Source organism: Pan paniscus, chromosome 9 (assembly GCF_029289425.2).
Source record: "Pan paniscus chromosome 9, NHGRI_mPanPan1-v2.0_pri, whole genome shotgun sequence".
NCBI lineage: Eukaryota > Metazoa > Chordata > Mammalia > Primates > Hominidae > Pan > Pan paniscus.
In genome coordinates, this window is record NC_073258.2 from 10545690 (window position 1) to 10567121 (window position 21432).

At 39.3% G+C, this 21432-nt stretch overlaps 1 protein-coding gene across 10 annotated transcripts in view; it reads right to left on the minus strand.

Moving 5' to 3' along the window:
- RIC3 (RIC3 acetylcholine receptor chaperone) overlaps nucleotides 1–21432 on the minus strand; it is a 77165-nt gene that overhangs the window by 29246 nt on the left and 26487 nt on the right. For 4 of the 10 annotated variants that reach the window (XR_010113328.1, XR_010113327.1, XM_063608086.1 and 1 more), the window contains 4 exons: nucleotides 17545–17771; nucleotides 15866–15941; nucleotides 14951–15044; nucleotides 4541–4689 (listed from right to left, as the gene is read on the minus strand). The exons of 2 other annotated variants lie outside the window; for them this stretch is intronic. Coding sequence is in view for 5 of the 8 variants with exons in the window: in XM_063608086.1 (XP_063464156.1) it covers nucleotides 4541–4689; nucleotides 14951–15044; nucleotides 15866–15941; nucleotides 17545–17771 (546 nt within the window). In the remaining 3 variants the exon portion in view is untranslated. Of the gene's footprint in view, nucleotides 1–4540; nucleotides 4690–10484; nucleotides 13424–14950; nucleotides 15045–15865; nucleotides 15942–17544; nucleotides 17772–21432 lie in introns of those variants that run through there. 4 more of the 10 variants (XR_010113329.1, XM_063608087.1, XM_057299088.2 and 1 more) reach the window with 3 other exon arrangements.

Genomic DNA, 21432 nt, shown 5'->3' on the forward strand with positions numbered 1-21432 from the left:
CTACAATATAACAACCAGGATATTAATATTGATATAGTCAGTATACAGAACATTTTCCATCACCACAAGGACCCCTTATGTTGCCCTTTCATGGCACACTCACTCTTCCCTACTCCTATTCCCCTCTTAACTCCTAGCAACAACTAATCAGTCCTCTATTTCTATAATATTGCCACGTCAATTATAAATGGAATCATATAGTATGTAACCTTTGGGAATTAGTTTTTTCCCCCTACTCAGCATAATTCTCTGGAAATTCATCTAGGTTGTTGTATATATAGTTCATTCCTTTTTATTGCTAAGTGTGTATCACAGTGTATATGTATATATGTATATGTATATGTGTATATATATATATATATATATATATATGTACCACAGTTTATTCACCTCCTAAAAGACATATGGGTTGTTTCCAGTTCTTGGCTATTGAAATTAAGCTGCTATAAATATTCACAAAGACTCATATGCAAAAGTTCATAGCTACTTGAGTCATAAGAGTGCAAAGCTAGGAACAACCCAAATGTTCCTCAACTGGTGAATGGACAAATTATGGTATAAGCATATAACTAAATAATTAGCCCTAGAATAAAGGCTGTTCTGGACCCAAACTAAAAAATGTTAAAGCTTTAAAGGATTCAACTGTTTTCTACTAACCTACATGCTAACCTAATAAATCCAACACTATTTAAAGTACTAAAACAAAATCCAGCACCTAACAATGCAAAATTTGTAATATCCATCATCCAATCAAAACCTACCAGGTATGCAAAAAAAAAAAAAAAAAGGGAAATTAGGACCCATTACCAGGAGAAAAATTAGTCAACAGAAACATTCCCAGAAATGGCATGGATGATGAAATTAGCAATTAAAACAGTCAAGAAAGCTATTACAGATATGACTCATACATTTAAGAGAGTAAAATATGAATAAATGAGACATAAAAAAGACCCAAATGAAACTTCTAGAGATGATAATGTCTGAAATTAAAAAACACTGAATAAGATTAACAGTGGGTTAGATACAGTAGAAGAAGACATCAATAAACCTGAAGACATAGCAAGAAAAACTATTCAAAACTAAGCATGGTAAGAAAAAAAAAAGTGAACAGAACTCACATGACCTGTGGGGCAATATCAAACATATATGCAACTGGAGAGCGAGAAGGAAATAAAAGAGAGACACAAAGACACAGATCATTAATAAAATAATGGCCAAAAATATAGATCATGGGTCTAAGCTTCCACCTTGAGAAACTAGAGAAAGGCAAATTAAACCAGAAGTACCAGAAAGAAAGAAACACAAGTCAATGAAATAAGAAACAAACAAACAAAAAGAAACCAAATTACAGTTCTCTGAAAAGATCAACAAGGATGATAAACCTCTGGGCAGCTTGATCAGGAAAAGAAACAAATTACCAGGATCAAGAATAGAAGAGGGTGCACCCTACAGATCTTACGTATATTAAATGGATAATTAGACTATATTATCAACAACTTTATACTAACAATAAAGTTGACAATATGGATGAACTATGTAAATTCCTTGAAAGATACAAACTATCAAAAGTTCACTCAAGAAGTGAATGATCGAATAGCACTATATCCATAAAATACATTAAATTCATAGACATCTTCCCACAAATAAAACTCCAGGCCAACTGGGCACAGTGGCTCATGCCTATAATCCCAGCATTTTGGAGGCCAAGACCAGAAGATTGCTTAAGAGCAGGAGTTCAAGACCAGGCATGAGTAGCTGGGCCTACAGGCATGCACCACCACGCCTGGCTAATTTTTTAAATTTAAAAAATTGAAAAATTAAAAAATTAGCCAGGCATGGTAGTGCATGCCTGTAGGCTCAGCTACTGAGGCTGAGGTGGGAGGGTTGCTTGAGCCCAGGAGATCAAACAGTGAGCCATGATCACGTGCCACTGTACTCCAGCCTGGGCAACAGGGCAAGACCCTGAAAAAAAAAAAGAAAGAAAGAAAGAAAAAGAAAAAGAGAAAGCAAGCAAGCAAGCAAGCAAGCAACTCCAGACCAAGATAATATCACTGGAGAATTCCACATAACTTTTATGGAATAAATAACAGTAACTCTATGAAACTTTTCCAGAAAATAGAAAAAGGAACACATCCCAATGCATTTGATGAGGCCAGGATTACCCTGAAATCAAAACCAAAGAAATTACAGGAAAAGAAAATCACAGACCAATATCCCTCACATATGCAAGACCTATACACTGGAAACTACAACACATTGCTGAGAGAACTTTTAAAAGATCTAAATAAATGGTGAGATATAACACGTTCATGAACCAGAAGATTCAATATCTTTACAGTATTGATTCTTCCAAATTGATCTAAAGATTCAAAGCAGTACCAATCAAAATCCCATCAGGCTTTTTCATAAAAACTGACAAACTGATTGTAAATTTATCTGAAATTGTGAAGGAAATAGCCAAAATAATTTTGGGAAAAAAAATCTGAACAACTTGAACTACCCAAAATAAAGACTTACTATAAAGACATAGTAATAAGGACCGTGTGCTATTGGTACAAGTAGAGACATACAGATCAATGGAACAGAATAGACCCCAGAAGAGACAAGCACACGCATGGTCAACTGGTTTGTCAAGCAAATGTCAAGCTAATTAAATGGAACAAAAGAAGCTGAACAATTGGGTATTTGATATGGAAAAAAATAAACCTCAGTCCTGACACCTCAGATCATCTATAAAGGTTAACTCAAAATAGATCACAGGCCTAAATGTAAAAGCTAAAACTGTAAAATTTCTAGAAAACATGGGAGTTGGGAAACCTTGGGTTAGCCAAATATTTCTTAAACAGAACATAAAAAATGGGCTGGGCACGGCGGCTCACACCTGTAATCCCAGCACTTTGGGATGCCGAAGTGGGTGGATCACAAGGTCAGGAGATCGAGACCATCCTGGCTAACATGGTGAAACCCCGTCTCTACTAAAAATACAAAAAAATTAGCCAGGCATGGTGGCAGGCGCCTGTAGTCCCAGCTACTAGGGAGGCTGAGGCAGGAAGATGGCGTGAACCTGGGAGGTGGAGCTTACAGTGAGCCGAGATGGCACCACTGCACTCCGGCCTGGGTGACAGAGCAAGACTCTGTCTCAAAAAAAAAAAAAAAAAGTAAATCGTAAAGAAAAAAATGGTAAGTTGGACTTCATCAAAATTTAAAACTTCTACTCTTTGAAAGATGCTGTTAAGAAAATATAAAGGCAAGCTACAGAAAATATTTGCAAAATACAGAAATGATAAAGAATTTGTACTCGGAATATATACAGAACTCTTGCAACCCAACAAGAACCTAATCGACCCAATTTAAAAATTGGCAAACGACTTGAACAGACACTTCAAAGATATGCAGATGGCAAATAAGCACATGAAAAAATGTTCATCATCATTAGTCATTGGAGAAAGGTAAATTAAAGTCACAATTAAGGTATCATTTTACACTCACTAGAATGGATAAAATTAAAAAGACTGACAAGACAAAGTGTTACCAAGGATGTGGAGTAACTTTAATTGCCATACACCGCTGGTGGGAAGGGAAAAAGTAGACCTACTTAGGAAAGCAGGTTGACAGTTTCTAATAAAGTTAAACATGTGGCCGGGCGTGGTGGCCCACACCTATAATCCCAGCACTTTGAGGGGCTGAGGCAGGCAGATCATTTGAGGTCAGGAGTTTGAGACCAGCCTGGCCAACATGGTGAAACCCCATCTCTACTAAAAATACAAAAATTATTCAGGTGTGGTGCCAGGCACCTGCAATCTCAGCTACTTGGGAGGCTGAGGCAGGAGAATCACTTGAACCCAGGAGGTAGAGGTTGCAGCGAGCTGAGATTGCTCTGCTGCACTCCAGCCTGGGCGACAAAGTGAGACTGTCTTGAAAAACAAAAACAAAGTTAAATATACAATTACCTTAAACCCAAAAATCTCACTCCTAGGTATAGACTCAAAAGAAATACAAATATATGTTCAAACAGAGACTCATATGCAAAAGTTCATAGCTGCTTGAGTCATAAGAGTGCAAAGCTAGGAATAACCCAAACGCTCCTCAACTGGTGAATGGACAAACAAATTATGGTATAAGTATATAACTGACTACTACTCAGCAAGAAAAAAATTTCATATACACTCAATAACAAACATGCATGTCAAAAGTATTATGCTAAATCAAAGAAGCCAATGAGTATATGCAGTATGATCACTTACATAGAAAAGGCAAAACTAAAGGCACAGAAAGCACTTCAGTTGTTGCCAGGGGCAGGAGAAGGGCATTAGCTACAAAGGGGGAGCTTTCTGGGGTAATGGAAATGTTCTTTATCAAAATTACGGTGTGATTACACAAACTCTATATATTTGTCAAAACTCATCCAACCGTACATTTAAAACTGGTTAATATTACTGTTTATATATTATACCTCAATAATGAAGCTGATTTTTAAAAAATCTGTAAGATCTCTTTTCTGGGCTGACAGCTAACAAAAAAATGAGAAGACACTGTTTACCTTCCCAGTCCTCCATGTAAGGGGCCTCCTCAGCTTCTTTCTCTGGAGAAAATCTGTCAATGAATTTTCCTTCTTTCATGACCCTGGTGATTTCTCGGAGCTGATGTAGCAACCGTTTCTCTTGGTCAGAAGTCACAGTCTGTGCTCTGCTTAGAAATATCAGACAATCCAACCATTTAGTGGTAAATACTCCTAGGCAATGGACGTAAACATCACTATGGTCTGTCTGGGTACTGGAATAGAAAGTGCAATTGCAGCAGATAATTATTCTAGGAATTGATCCTCCAACTGCATAGCTGGGAACTAGAGATGTTAGTTCAATGCTTTGATTTTATAAATGGGAAAACTAAAGCCCAGAATAGATCAAGTGATTGCCCAAGGTCCCGAAATTAGTTAATGTCAATACTAGGACCAGACCCCAGATGTCTCAGCTTTTAGTTCAGTGTTTTTTCAGTGTATGTCAATGCCCTGATTCTCTAATCGCCTGACAATTTCACTGTTACTCACATTACTCCATTTACTACAAGCCACTTTTCTCTGAAGCAAGGTCATCAAAGGAAAACGTTCTGGGCCATTAGCATCAACCGGGGAAAATTTATGCTACTAGAATCACCAGGCTTAATTTATGTGTGCAGGTATAAGGATATATTCTAAAATTTCAGAGGTGGGTAATTTTGAAAATTCAATCATCTAGACTAGAGAAATTGAGGAAACTGGGGTCCACAGAGGAGAAATATTGTTTATATATTCATACTGCCACTTAATGAAGCACTATAACTAAAACCACCCAGGCTTCTGATTGCATTCTGTGCAATTCTTGAAGCACAGTGCTCAAGTTCCACATTTTGGAAAACCTGGTTTGAATCCCAACTTACTTGTGTGGTTCTGGCAAATATCTGCAAAAATAACATGAGACTCAAGGATAACAGTTTGATTGTTTTCTTTTAGAGGAAAGCACTGCATCACACTGACAGGCAAACAAGGTCCTACTTAGAAGACTGATAACTATCTGCTTTGAGACCAGTTTTATCTAGCAGCAGGATTTAATGGAGGCTACTTATTTTCTTCTTAAAACCCAGACACAAGTTAATACAACACTTACAAAGGAAAAATGATGTACTATGTACTAGCCTGTGGAGATGGTCGTCTATTTTTCTAACAGCCAGTTCTGAGCCTGCATTCATTTCTCTGCTCAGCCTAACTTGAGCCTTAATGACTAATAAGGAAAATGAAAAGAGTATTTCTCCTTTCAACATGAAGATAGTAACTGAGGAAAATGAACATTCCAGAGACCTCAGTGAAAGGAAAAACGAAAACACCACAAGCTCCACTTCTTCCACACCAAGTAGCTTCAAAGCCATGAACTACTAAAGATGCCTGTCTGTTCCACATTCAGCTAAAATCCTATACTTACAGGGCCTCTGATAGCTCTATTCTTCCCATCAGTACAGGAGTCCTGACTCTCCACAACTGCTCGTGTGTCCCACATAACCCCTATTTCTTACTGTTAAAACAACCCACTTTGTGTGAGGCTTCTGGGGCAGACTAGAAGAGCTTACCTGCTTATCACAAACTCTTGTCTCTTCAGGCGGCACATGTTACTTTTCCAGACTGTACACAGGGCATTCTGATCTTCAATGAATGAAACAGTCTTAATTCTGTTTCCTAAGTCATGGGAAATCAGAAGCCCTTATCCTAAAAGAGGATGGGTAGACTACAGGAAGCAGGAACAGACAAGAGCTTTCCCAGAGAACTCCAAACCAAAGCATCCTCATTTCACTCTAAACAAGTATACTTTTATTGTCCATATCATGCATTACGCATTAATCACGGTCTACCTTATGACATCTTCTGAATTTATTGCAATGAATATTTTCATGGATTCCTTATCATCTCAACTCGGTTTGATACTCCTAGAGGGTAGTAATAATTAAGTTGACAACAGTATAGACACAATGCCATGATCACTGTTAAGAGCTCAATAATTACGTGTTAGTTTGATTGATCCCCATTTCCTCACCATCCATTATTTTCTTCCACCTCCCTGAATTCTGGATTCCATTCTACCATTTTATGAAAAGTTGCAAACACTTTTACTCCTAAGTGATTTTTCACTTTACTAAGTCCAAGGGTCTTTTTCTCACATTTCATTCTTCTTGACTTCTCTATACCATAGACCATCCTCTGCTTGAAACCTCCTCCTCCCTTAGCTATTGAGACATTTGTATTCTCCCACTTCTTTAAACATTCCTTTTATCTATGATCCTGGCTCACTTTTTTCCACCCACCTCCCAAAACAATTTTCCCAAGGCTCAATCCTAGGACTCTCATTTCTCCATTCTTATAATCATGCCCTCAGGAAGTTGACCCAGTATTACAGATTAGACCATCACCTCTACAGAAAAGATGTCCTAATGCTACTATTAATCTTGACTTTTCACACAAATTCCTGTCTCACAACTCCAGTTATTTCCTGGGCATTTCCACTTGGAGGCCTTGCAACTATGTTAAAGTTAACCTTAAATTCACCTCTTGAAACCAGGTCCCAGTTGGCTCAGGATTGTGAGCAACTGCATGAACAGGAAGACCAGAAGAGGCTGAGTATGGAAGATTCTAAGATGATAGAAAAATAAAAGGTCACAGTTGGGAAACAGCCTCACCAGAATTTTGAATTCTATAAGCCCAGCAGAATCATCAAGTTCCAAATGCAAGAGTTAAGTACAGAGAATTAAACAGATGTTAATACCATTCATGGTTAGAACAGAACTCAGACCAGTAAAAGATTTCAGGATACTGCAGCAGAGTCTGATATGCCTCAAAGATTTGGTGATCTCACCTTTCTCCATGGAGATTTTCTCCATCTCTCACTCCCAGCCAATGACTTCCAAACCTGAGCCCTTTGCTCTGACCTCAAGAACCAAATTTCCTATTGCTGTTTCATATTATACATGGATGTTCTGATGCCATCTCAGACACACTCAGTGCTGAACTTATGATCTCAACTCCAAAGCCTTATGTACTTTCCCTTCTTTTGTATTTTATCTTAGTTAATGCCATAATCTTCCTTCCAGTTTGGCTGTAAATCTCCAATGCATCTTTATTTATTTATTCTTCTCCATTACTCTTATCTGGTTAGTAGTTTTCTTTTGGGGAACCAACTCCTCTTCCATTCATAGTGCAAAGATTAACGTGAGCCATCCATCCCCTACCTCTCCTTCAAGGGTGGCCATGTGACCCACTGCTAATTATCACATTCCATCCCCTTGGCTGCAGGGATTGATTCAGGGATAGATATAGGACCCAAGTTGGGCCAACTGTACTTTTGGACCTTGAACACAGTGAAGCCTGAACTGAATACTTTTGACATTAAATTCATCCAGGCAACAGTCCATGAGGAGACTTTCCCTTTGTTCCTGCTCCCTAAATGCCCAAAGCTGCTCTGGTTACCACCCTTCCTGAAACCTGCATGTTCAGCTGTTCCTTTGATATTATGAGCTACCCCATATTCTTCCAATAAATTCTGCCTCCTCGTACTCCAAATTTTTTGCTAGCCAGAGTTGGCTGCCTGCAACCAAGGAACCCTGATACAGCCTGGGATTTCTTTCTTCCATTAGGTCCCCTTAACTTGCCCCCACTTTTCCACTCTCACTGGCCTATTTACTACCATTTACTGAAACCTTTTCAATAGCCTTCTAGTATGCAGTCACTCTATATATTACTGTAAGAGTTATTTTTCTAAAGCACAGCAAATCATGACATTTCTCCTCAAAAGCCTTCAGAGTCAAAATAAGTGTGTGTTGTGGGGGGAGAGAGGACCCAGGCAAACGAAAAAGTATATGCCAAGTCCAGAGGCAAAAAGGTACAGGTATTTTAGAGGAACAGCAAGTGGTCGGTGTGGCCGGACCACAGAGAGAGTGATGAAGAAAGATAAAGCAAGAGAGGTACACAAGGCCAGGTCACTCAGGACCATGTAAGCTACGTTAAAGATTCTGTGCTGTTTCAAAATCAAAAGGGACCCGTTGAAGGATTAAAACAAAAGAGATAATCAGTTTGGAAAACAGAAAGAAAACCGAAAGGAGGCAAAATCAGAGAAACCACATGAGATAGTTATGACCTGTATCAAAAATAGGCATTCATTCACTCACTCACTCACTCACTCACTCACTCACTCACTCACTCACTCACTCTTCTACTTCATCTAATACTTTTTTGGAGCCTTTTATGTGCCTGTGCTAAGCTCTACAGCTAAGAAGAATAATCCCTGACCTCACGGAGCCTACAGTCTTTTGCAGCAAGACAGACTTATTAATTAAATAGAAATGACAAGACATGGTGATTGATGAGATATGGGAAGTAAAATAAAAGGTCAATCAAGGATAACATCTAATTTCTGCTTTGGGCAACCAAGTGGATGGTGGAGCCATTTGCTGAGATGGAAATTAAAGGTAGAATAGGTTCAGTTGGGGAATAGATGATGAATGCCATCTTGGACATTCATTCATTCAATAGATATTTATCATATGATGAGGCTAAAGGTAGGTATCTATGAGATATGTCCAGTGGGCTCTGTATATAGAGGTCAGGAACTGAAGTAAAGGAATGGTCATGATTTCCTCTTCTACCACAAAAACATACAAATGCTTATATCAAAAGTGAATAGGGGCCAGGTGCGGTGGCTCACGACTGTAATCCCAGCACTTTGGGAGGCCAAGGTGGGCAGATCACCTGAGGTCAGGAGTTCGAGTCAAGCCTGGCCAACATGGTGAAACCTTGTCTCTACTAAAAATACAAAAATTAGCCAGGCGTGGTGGCACATGCCTGTAGTCCCAGCTACTCAGGAGGCTGAGGCAGGAGAATCACTTGAACCTGGGAGGTGGAGGTTGCAGTGACCTGAGATTGCACCACAGCACTGCAGCCTGGGTGACAGAGAGAGACTCCATCTCAAAAAAAAAAAAAAAAAAAGAGAATAGGTATTCTAATTCAATAAGTATTTCCTTAGTACCTACTATACAAACACAGTGAACAAAATAGGCTAAGTCTAGCCTCAAAGAGTTTACATTCCAGGAATTCATGGCAAAAATCTGTAGTCCCACATACATATTTGACATGCCTGCCAGGGCCCTTTGCTGCCAGAGGTTGCACCCTCCCTGCTTTTTTCATGGACTGCTTGACCATACCATGCTTCTAGCAGGTAGATTGTTACAACTTGGCATGCTACTCCAGAAAGGAATACAGCCTGTGATTTTTTTCTTCCATTAGGTCCCCTTAACTTGCCCCCACTTTTCCACTCTCACTGGCCTATTTATTACCATTTACTGAAACCTTTTCAATAGCCTTCTAGCATGTAGTCACTCTATGTATTACTATAAGAGTTATTTTTCTAAAGCACAGCAAATCGTGACATTCCTCCTCAAAAGCCCTCAGAGTCAAAGTAAGTGTGTGTTGTGGGGGAAGAGAGGACCGAAATCATAAGGACAGAAATCAGGACACCTCACTTCTGATTCCTAGACCCTTTCCTTAGTCTTAGTGTCCTTGAGCTGAACACTGTGCTTAATATCAGACAGAACATGGCACAAGACTGACATTCTAGGTTTCATTATTTAAATATGTGTACAGACCTACATCCCTCACAACTAAAAGCTTTCTGAAAAGTTTGATTAGATAATATCAAAAATTTCCCCCATATTTCTGTTCTTACTTAAGCATTAAGGTAAAGTTTCAGAAACTGCAGAGTTTTCTAATTTTAAGCCAACATCCTGCAGTTATGGAATATTATATAAAAGGACTTAAGAGGTTGCAAATGAATGTATCTTCTGCTTTACCCCCAGAAACCCAGAGATGTGATATAATTTTGATCTGACAGAACAAATACTGGAATATTTTGGGCTTTTCTAATAATCATAGGAGCACAGACCCGTAAAACAACAAATGCCACAGAAACTGAGGTTAAAGGACACAAACTGTAAGTATAAAAGGGAAAACACGTAGAAACATGGTGCTATAGTTTGAATATTTGTCTCCTCCTATACTCATGTTGAAACTTAATTGACATTGCAACAGTATTAAGAGGTGGCACCTTTATGAAGTGATTAGGACATGAGAGCAGAGCCCTCATGAACAGATTAATGCCATTATCTCAGTGGGTTAGTTATCCCAAGATGGGCTGTTATAAAGTGGGCTGGCCTCTGGTGCCTCCCTCTTTTGTATGTGCTTGCTTGCCCTTCCGCCTTTCCACCATATGATGATGCAGCAAGAAGACCCTCACCAGACACCTGCCTGTAAACCTTGGACTTCACAGCCTCCAGAACTGTGAGCTAAATAAACCTCTGTTCTTTATAAATTACCCAGTCTGTGGTATTCAGTTATACCAACAGAAAACATACGAACATATGGGCTGCCTAGCCCTTACAGTCTTTAGGGCATAAGTCCCATAGGGCCTACCTGTAAGGATAAAAGGTGTTGGATCAAGGAGTGTCAGAGAGAAAAATCACATCTGAGAACTAAAAAATGAGAGATTTGGTAAAGAGCCAGGAGCCATGCTCTTTCTTCAGTGGGAAGAGAGTTGCTTCCCAGTTCCTAAGAGGTAGGGTGGAAAAAGTTTTACACAACCTTTGCCATGCTGCAGGCTTCAATCAATATGTTCCCAAGAAGTCCACAACTCAGCATCTTATAAAAAGTAAACATTCTGGGCTAGGACCTGTGGCCCCTGAAATGAGACAGTACAACTCCAGATGTACTATAGGGACAGCTTCTCTGCCTTTGCAAATAAAAAAAGGAGACATAAATCTGGCATGAAGAGGACAGACAGTAGTTAGAGGTTATAGTATTGCATCCCTGGCTTGGGCTATAGATAGATCATGTACATGGACTGAATGGTGGAGTAATTTGAGTTAAGGGAGTCTGTTACTCAACAGTAAATAATAATGAGAAAATATCTTCATGTTGTCTCTCACCCCAAGCTCCAGGAGTTGGGTCTCCCAAGTGAGAGGCCCTGCCCACAGAGGTTTCGTCTATGGTTTTCTTTTATACATATATATATATTTTATTAAAGTTCTAGGGTACATGTGCACAATGTGCTGGTTTGTTACATACGTATACACGTGCCATGTTGGTGTGCTGCACCCATCAACTCGCCATTTACATTAGGTGTATCTCCTAATGCTATCCCTCCCCACTCCCCTCAGCCCACAACAGGCCCCAGTGTGTGATGTTCCCCTTCCTGTGTCCAAGTGTTCTCATTGTTCAATTCCCACCTATGAGTGAGAACATGCGGTGTTTGGTTTTTTATCCTTGCGATAGTTAGCTGAGAATGATGGTTTCCAGTTTCATCCACATCCCTACAAAGCACATGAACTCATCATTTTTTATGGCTGCATAGTATTCCATGGTGTATATGCACCACATTTTCTTAATCCAGTCTATCATTGTTGGACATTTGGGTTGGTTCCAAGTCTTTGCTATTGTGAATAGTGCCTCAGTAAACATATGTGTGCGTGTATCTTTATAGCAGCATGATTTGTAATCCTTTGGGTATATACCCAGTAATGGGATGGCTGGATCAAATGGTATTTCTAGTTCTAGATCCCTGAGGAATCGTCACACTGTCTTCCACAATACTTGAACTAGTTTATAGCCCACCAACAGTGTAAAAAGTGTTCCTATTTCTCCACATCCTCTCCAGCACCTGTTGTTTCCTGACTTTTTAATGATTGCCATTCTAACTGGTGTGAGATGGTATCTCATTGTGGTTTTGATTTGCATTTCTCTGATGGCCAGTGATGGTGAGCATTTTTTCATGTGTCTTTTGGCTGTGTAAATGTCTTCTTTTGAGAAGTGTCTGTTTATATCCTTCGCCTGCTTGTTGATGGGGTTGTTTTTTTCTTGTAAATTTGTTTGAGTTCATTGTAGATTCTGGATATTAGCCCTTTGTCAGATGAGTAGATTGCAACAATTTTCTCCCATTCTGTAGGTTGCCTGTTCACTCTGATGGTAGTTTCTTTTGCTGCGCAGAAGCTCTTTAGTTTAATTAGATCCCATTTGTCAATTTTGGTTTTGTTGCCATTGCTTTTGGTGTCTTAGACATGAAGTCCTTGTCCATGCCTATGTCCTGAATGGTATTGCCTAGATTTTCTTCTAGGGTTTTTATGGTTTTAGGTCTAATATTTAAGTCTTTAAACCATCTTAAATTAATTTTTGTATAAGGTGTAAGGAAGGGATCCAGTTTCAGCTTTCTACATATGGCTAGCCAGTTTTCCCAAAGCCTTTTATTAAATAGGGAATCCTTTCCCCATTGCTTGTTTTTGTCAGGTTTGTCAAAGATCAGATAGTTGTAGATGTGTGACATTACTTCTGAGGGCTCTGTTCTGTTCCATTGGTCTATATCTCTGTTTTGGTACCAGTACCATGCTGTTTTGGTTACTGTAGCCTTGTAGTATAGTTTGAAGTCAGGTAGTGTGACGCCTCCAGCTTTGTTCTTTTGGCTTAGGACTGACTTGGCAATGTGGGCTCTTTTTTGGTTCCATATGAACTTTAAAGTAGTTTTTTCCAATTCTGTGAAGAAAGTCATTGGTAGCTTTATGGGGATGGCATTGAATCTATAAATTACCTTGGGCAGTATGGCCATTTTCATGATATTGATTCTTCCTATCCATGAGCATGGAATGTTCTTCCATTTGTTTGTATCCTCTTTTATTTCATTGAGCAGTGGTTTGTAGTTCTCCTTGAAGAGGTCCTTCACATCCCTTGTAAGTTGGATTCCTGGTTTTCATGACCCTTAGGTGTGGCCTGGGGTTGCCAATGGCCCAGGTGAGTGTAAAGATATTTTTTCAGACATAACTGTCTATAATAGCCTGGGTAGTTCTCCACCCAGACTGTAGGTGGCAGCTACAGGGTTAGGGCAGAAAAGGCCAGAAAAGTATAATTGCACAAATTGGTTTAGTCACACTCATACAAATAGTCATATGTTAGATAATGTATATAAAGCATTTAGTTCAGAGTGTGGTCGTTAGTAATTGTTCAATAAATATCAATTATTGTACACTCACACAGATACATTAATGTATCTATACAACTTTGGGGAACATTCCAGATAGTAACTCTGCTTTCCAGACAAAAAGAAGGTCAAGGCTCCTGGGCCCACACAGGCAAGGTTCATCCTCACAAATGTCATTTCAACAGCACTGCAGATGTTGCAGGGAAATGCCAGGTCAGGAGGCTGCAATCTGAGGATACCCACTCTCTCATATCCAGCCAAAGATAGGCACGGCTGAAGCCAGTGAACAAAGGGCACAGCGTACTAGTACTATAAAGGATGGCAAATAAAGGCTAAGGTAGAGCAACGATTTCCTGGGGCAAAAACTACAGTGTGCTCACAAAGATGCCGGAGGGACATTTCAACACTTCCTTCTGCATGGGATTCTGCCACTCCCCCTAACATTCTTCCTCCATCCTTGCCAGAAGACCTAGCTGAAACTGAACCCTTCTTTGTACTCCATCTTACATTCTGGTTTTTCCTTCCTGGCCTTTCTATATCCACGTTTTCTTGGTTGTTGTCCACTTCTATCAACCTCCTGAAGCCACCCTTTCAGATCCTCAGCCAGCCTGGTAGCAAGAGGAGTGCCTTCCCTTTGGGACATTCTAAATGGCCAGTTTGGCTCTTAACATCTAATTTACATGTAATTCTGTGCTGGCACAGTCGACACAAACATGAATGCCTAATCTGATCACACTTGCTCTCTTCTCTCATTTTGTCTCAAGTAGAAAGCATCATGTTCAATAACCTGGTTTTACTTAAAATTATATCTATTTTAGACAGCTAGGAAATTTTCTTTCTTAAATCATAGTTATTTCACCCTGTAGGAATTACTCACAAATTTATTCACTTTCACAATAATTTGCACATTAAACTTTTGAAAACTGAGGTTGCTTGACAGTATGTGAATGAAAAATGTTAAATGATAATACGTAAATGACATATTTACAATTTAAAAACTGACAGTACATAAAATGAAAATAAGTGGTCTATTTATCAAAAAACAAAGCATAATTTTGAATTTTCTTTCCTTTTCTTTTTTTCAGATAGAATTTCGCTCTTATTGCCCAGGCTGGAGTGCAAGGGCACAATCTTGGCTCACTGCAACCTCCGCCTCCCAGGTTCAAGCGATTCTCCTGCCTCAGCCTCCCGAGTAGCTGGGATTGCAGGTGTGCACCACCACACCTGGCTAATTTTGTATTTTTAGTAGAGACAGGGTTTCATCATGTTGGTCAGGATGGTCTCAAACTCCTGACCTCAGATGATCCACCCACCTCGGCCTCCCAAAGTGCTGGGATTACAGGCCTCGGCCACTGCACCCAGCCTGAATTTATTTTCTAAATGAGAAATAGTCTGAGTCCTGTTACATGAAAACCTACCTCTCACCATTAGGTCCCACTCTGTTGATTAATTTTTCCATGGCTGCTTCTGTCTCCTTCAGTTTTTCTTGCAGTTGAGCAAGCTCAAAACTGGCTAAAAAATAAGCAACAATCTAAGAACCATCAGAGACAACTCCCTAAACCTGTTAAAGAGACCACAAATTTTTAAAAAGCTATTGTACTGTTGAACTTCCCATTACTATCTCATTGAAGAACACTGCAGTTTTATTAAAGGATTCTGTGAATATTTAAGATTTCCAAAAAGGATGCATAGTGTGACTGGGATATTTAGTTCCATAGAAAATCCAGAAGTAAATCCAAAAAGCAGTTACAGCCCAGATAAACATGATTTCCTGCAATGCTTTTGCCAAGTCTCTTATTTGCGGGTGGTAAATTTTTCATAGGTTATTTTTCCTGACATACATTCTAGTCTATAAATTCTTGAGGAAAGAGCCATGTTGTATAAATTTAATTTCCCTAGAGAACACAGAATATTCTAGTTGTATAATAAGTATCTGATGGCCATGTTTCAACAGTCAGAAGTGTTAAACTCTTTCCCTAGATCTAAAAACTGATTTTGGCAATGATATGATTTCTCTGCCTCCATTTTGCTCTCTGCTACCAATATTTTGAAGTCTGAAAATGAGAAGTCATTCCAAACGTGAAATATTAATTTGCTAATATATTAAAAAGTGAACTGGTGGTTTTGTACTTTTTGTAGCTATCCCTCCCTTAAAATCCCAACATCAATATAAAAACTTTTGAGAATTCCCAGAACTAAGGCAAAAATGGCATCAGATTAATTTGGAGCAACTTTTGAGAAATGCTTTTAAGACATACCCACAGACTGTCCCTGTGGCTATAAAACTGTTTGACTCAATAATTCCTGTGAATATACTGAGAAGGGGCACTTACTAATTTTCCTGTGGGTGTTTCCAGGCGTGGCAGTATAGCATTTCCCATCCTCTGCAGTTGTTTTCCCCTTTGAGAGCTGAGAATTGAAGGAGGTATAGCACATCAACAGCAGCTCAGAACCTCAGTCACAGAACCCCTCATATCAAACAAAAAAAAAAGGTTGGGAAACAAAAATGAAGGTCAGAAATTAAATAGCAACACTAGAGAAATAGCTCAAAAAAAACACCAAAAGATGAGGTTTCCAAGTAAAAAATTATCAAAGCACAAGTGTAAAAAGTAAAGTAGAGGTTCCTCTTCAGAGACTTTACTCCCCGTATAATTAGGAATAGTAACTTCTCTTAGAAGCAAAATTTATTCAAGAACCTGTGCTAACATGCTTAGATATCTGCTAGCCATAATAAAGAAATCAAGGTACTTTATGTTCTTAGCTCCCACAGTTTAGCCTAAATATTTGCCCTGGCATGCTTATACTTGTCAAAGCAAGTATTAAGTCACAGCCTGTTCCTCTTCCTTATATGAAGGTGTTTTTACCTTTCTCAGCATTCCACAAGTTAGTTCCTCCTTCCTTTGTTCTCCTCTGCCTTTGCCTCTTTTAAAAAGTTCTAAGTCGCTAGCCAATCAGCACAAATACAGAATGCGAGGTCCTGTTCCAGCCAATGGAAATCGGACACAGCAGTAAGGTGGATGCGTCAGGTTATAAATGACCCTGTCTCCTTTGTTCGGTGTACTCTCGTGGCAAAACTGCTGGCGAGTGTACCCTTTCTGCAGAAAGTAAAAATGGCCTTGCTGAGGAAATTAAATTTACGTCCAAGTGCTGTTTCTTCATGGCACCAGAGAACAAGCATTTCTAACACAAGGAAAAAAAATCTCCCTACTGGTCATCTTCCTTGCTCATGCTCATCTAAAAGGGATGTGTGGCACCCTATGGGCATTCTTACAGACTCAACTCAGACTGCCTGCAGAATTCCTGGGCAAGAAAGAACTCATCTTATTTAAGCTTACTCTAGACAGGAGGGCAAAGTGAAGCTTCTGCCTCTAATTCACAGTACAGGGGCCGGGGGCCTGCAAAGGCCTGCCTGGAGGTGGAACTTAACTGAGGGTCTGCTTTAAAGAACCTATACCCATGTCTCCCCAGAGCTAGGAAATATCAGGCTTAATTTCAGGATGGACAGTTCTGTCTCAGGAGAATAATTGGAGATAATATTAAAAACAGCATCTCATATTCCTGTGGAGAAACAAGCAGGATAAAGTGGTGTCATTATTTGGCCTTATGATGGCTATTTGGAAATCACTGTGCCAATCCCAATAATAAAAGCTCTTCTTAGAAAATCTTTATTCCTCTTCGGCCTGTAAAGATGTTAATTTTTTTTTTTTGGCGGGGGAGTGCTTTGAATTGTATCACTCACTGGATTAAGAACCAAAAGATCCAGGTTCAAGTCCTAGTTCTGCCTTGTTAGTTGTGAATTTTGGGGCAAAACACTTAAACATTGAGTAAACATTTCTTATGTGAAACTGAAATAATGGCTATCCTAAGTACCTCATGAAGAGGAGGCAGGATTTAAAGAGATGATGGATTTGAAATAATTTTATGAACTATAAGAAGTTTTAATGTAGACAATGATTTTTATTGCCATATTAGATTTTCATTGATGTAATATGATTAGGATGATTCTACTTACCTTAAATAGAATGTACAGTATATATAAAAAAATCCCAAAGCCGTAGATTGGAATAATCTGTCCCATCAGACCTCTTCCACTACCTCCTCCTCCAGCACCTCCACCTGATCCTTTGGCCTTTGCAAATGCCTCTGCAAGGTGAGACCTCTGGAAACGAGCCCCAGGAGTCTGGCCATCTGAGGGTGCCTGGTGATGATGCATCATAGGTGGAAACTGGCCCAATTTTCCTGAGAAAATAATAATCACTTTTTATCTCTTCTACTCTTTTAAAGATGGCTATCATGAAAACACCAAATCATTAAGGTATAAAAGAGGCCAACACAAACAAGTTTAAGAAAAAAATGGGAACTTAATTAAAAGGATACAGAGGTATCACACATATCCTAAATATGATGTGATCATCTCTAGCTGTTCACCAAACCCATTTTCTCTTCCCTCTAGGTCCTTAGCTGGACCACATTTTTCAGACTCCCATACAGTTAAATGTAGCCATATAACTGAGTTCCAGCCAAGGAATGTGAGTAACTGTGCTAGCTCAAGGCCTGGTCTATAAAATCTCCCTTGTTATTCAACTCCATGATCATTTCTTTTCTGCAGCATGGATGCTGACACCCAGAGGGACCTTGGAAGCCATGGGTAGAAACAGCAAAGCCTCCATCAACCTGACTCCTAAATAATTACGTAGTGCAGAGCCCTCCACTGCTGCCACCTCACTAACTTAAGAGTCATCTGGACCTGTCTGTAAGAGTGAGAAATCAACTTCTATTGTGTTAGGGTCATTATACACTGTGGAATCTATTTGTTACAGCAGTTAGCCACCCCTAACTAATACAGATAAGAAAATACAGACTAACAGCAGATCTCTCGGCAGAAACCCTACAAGCCAGAAGAGAGTGGGGGCCAATATTCAACATTCTTAAAGAAAAGAATTTTCAACCCAGAATTTCATATCCAGCCAAACTAAGCTTCATAAGTGAAGGAGAAATAAAATACTTTACAGACAAGCAAATGCTGACCGATTTTGTCACCACCAGGCCTGCCCTAAAAGAGCTCCTGAAGGAAGCGCTAAACATGGAAAGGAACAACCGGTACCAGCCGCTGCAAAATCATGCCAAAATGTAAAGACCATCGAGACTAGGAAGAAACTGCATCAACTAACGAGCAAAATAACCAGCTAACATCATAATGACAGGATCAAATTCACACATAACAACATTAACTTTAAATGTAAATGGACTAAATGCTCCAATTAAAAGACACAGACTGGCAAATTGGATAAACAGTCAAGACCCATCAGTGTGCTGTATTCAGGAAATCCATCTCACGTGCAGAGACACACATAGGCTCAAAATAAAAGGATGGAGGAAGATCTACCAAGCAAATGGAAAACAAAAAAAGGCAGGGGTTGCAATCCTAGTCTCTGATAAAACAGACTTTAAACCAACAAAGATCAAAAAGACAAAGAAGGCCATTACATAATGGTAAAGGGATCAATTCAACAAGAAGAGCTAACTATCCTAAATATATATGCACCCAATACAGGAGCACCCAGATTCATAAAGCAAGTCCTGAGTGACCTACAAAGAGACTTAGACTCCCACACATTAATAATGGGAGACTTTAACACCCCACTGTCAACATTAGACAGATCAACGAGACAGAAAGTCAACAAGGATACTCAGGAATTGAACTCAGCTCTGCACCAAGCAGACCTAATAGACATCTACAGAACTCTCCACCCCAAATCAACAGAATATACATTTTTTTCAGCACCACACCACACCTATTCCAAAATTGACCACATACTTGGAAGTAAAGCTCTCCTCAGCAAATGTAAAAGAACAGAGATTATAACAAACTATCTCTCAGACCACAGGGCAATCAAACTAGAACTCAGGATTAAGAATCTCACTCAAAACCACTCAACTACATGGAAACTGAACAACCTGCTCCTGAATGACTACTGGATACATAACGAAATGAAGGCAGAAATAAAGATGTTCTTTGAAACCAACGAGAACAAAGGCACAACATACCAGAATCTCTGGGACGCATTCAAAGCAGTGTGTAGAGGGAAATTTATAGCACTAAATGCCCACAAGAGAAAGCAGGAAAGATCCAAAATTGACACCCTAACATCACAATTAAAAGAACTAGAAAAGCAAGAGCAAACACATTCAAAAGCTAGCAGAAGGCAACAAATAACGAAAATCAGAGCAGAACTGAAGGAAATAGAGACACAAAAAACCCTTCAAAAAATTAATGAATCCAGGAGCTGGTTTTTTGAAAGGATCAACAAAATTGATAGACCGCTAGCAAGACTAATAAAGAAAAAAAGAAGAATCAAATAGACGCAAGAAAAAATGATAAAGGGGATATCACCACCAATCCCACAGAAATACAAGCTACCATCAGAGAATACTACAAACACCTCTACGCAAATAAACTAGAAAATCTAGAAGAAATGGATAAATTCCTCGACACATACACTCTCCCAAGACTAAACCAGGAAGAAGTTGAATCTCTGAATAGACAAATAACAGGAGCTGAAATTGTGGCAATAATCAATAGTTTACCAACCAAAGAGTCCAGGACCAGATGGATTTACAGCCGAATTCTATCAGAGGTACAAGGAGGAACTGGTACCATTCCTTCTGAAACTATTCCAATCAATCGAAAAAGAGGGAATCCTCCCTAACTCATTTGATGAGGTCAGCATCATTCTGATACCAAAGCCGGGCAGAGACACAACAAAAAAGAGAATTTTAGACCAATATCCTTGATGAACATTGATGCAAAAATCCTCAATAAAATACTGGCAAAACGAATCCAGCAGCACATCAAAAAGCTTATCCACCATGATCAAGTGGGCTTCATCCCTGGGATGCAAGGCTTGTTCAATATACGCAAATCAATAAATGTAATCCAGCATATAAACAGAGCCAAAGACAAAAACCACATGATTATCTCAATAGATGCAGAAAAAGCCTTTGACAAAATTCAACAACCCTTCATGCTAAAAACTCTCAATAAATTAGGTATTGATGGGACGTATTTCAAAATAATAAGAGCTATCTATGACAAACCCACAGCCAATATCATACTGAATGGGCAAAAACTGGAAGCATTCCCTTTGAAAACTGGCACAAGACAGGGATGCCCTCTCTCACCACTCCTATTCAACATAGTGTTGGAAGTTCTGGCCAGGGCAATCAGGCAGGAGAAGGAAATAAAGGGTATTCAATTAGGAAAAGAGGAAGTCAAATTGTCCCTGTTTGCAGATGACATGATTGTATATCTAGAAAACCCCATTGTCTCAGCCCAAAATCTCCTTAAGCTGATAAGCAACTTCAGCAGAGTCTCAGGATACAAAATCAATGTACAAAAATCACAAGCATTCTTATACACCAATCACAGACAAACAGAGAGCCAAATCATGAGTGAATTCCCATTCACAATTGCTTCAAAGAGAATAAAATACCTAGGAATCCAACTTACATGGGATGTGAAGGACCTCTTCAAGGAGAACTACAAACCACTGCTCAAGGAAATAAAAGAGGATACAAACAAATGGAAGAACATTCCATGCTCATGGGTAGGAAGAATCAATATTGTGAAAATGGCCATACTGCCCAAGGTAATTTACAGATTCAATGCCATCCCCATAAAGCTACCAATGACTTTCTTCACAGAATTGGAAAAAACTACTTTAAAGTTCATATGGAACCAAAAAAGAGCCAGCATCGCCAAGGCAATCCTAAGCCAAAAGAACAAAGCTGGAGGCATCACACTACCTGACTTCAAACTATACTACAAGGCTACAGTAACCAAAACAGCATGGTACTGGTACCAAAACAGAGATATAGATCAATGGAACAGAACAGAGCC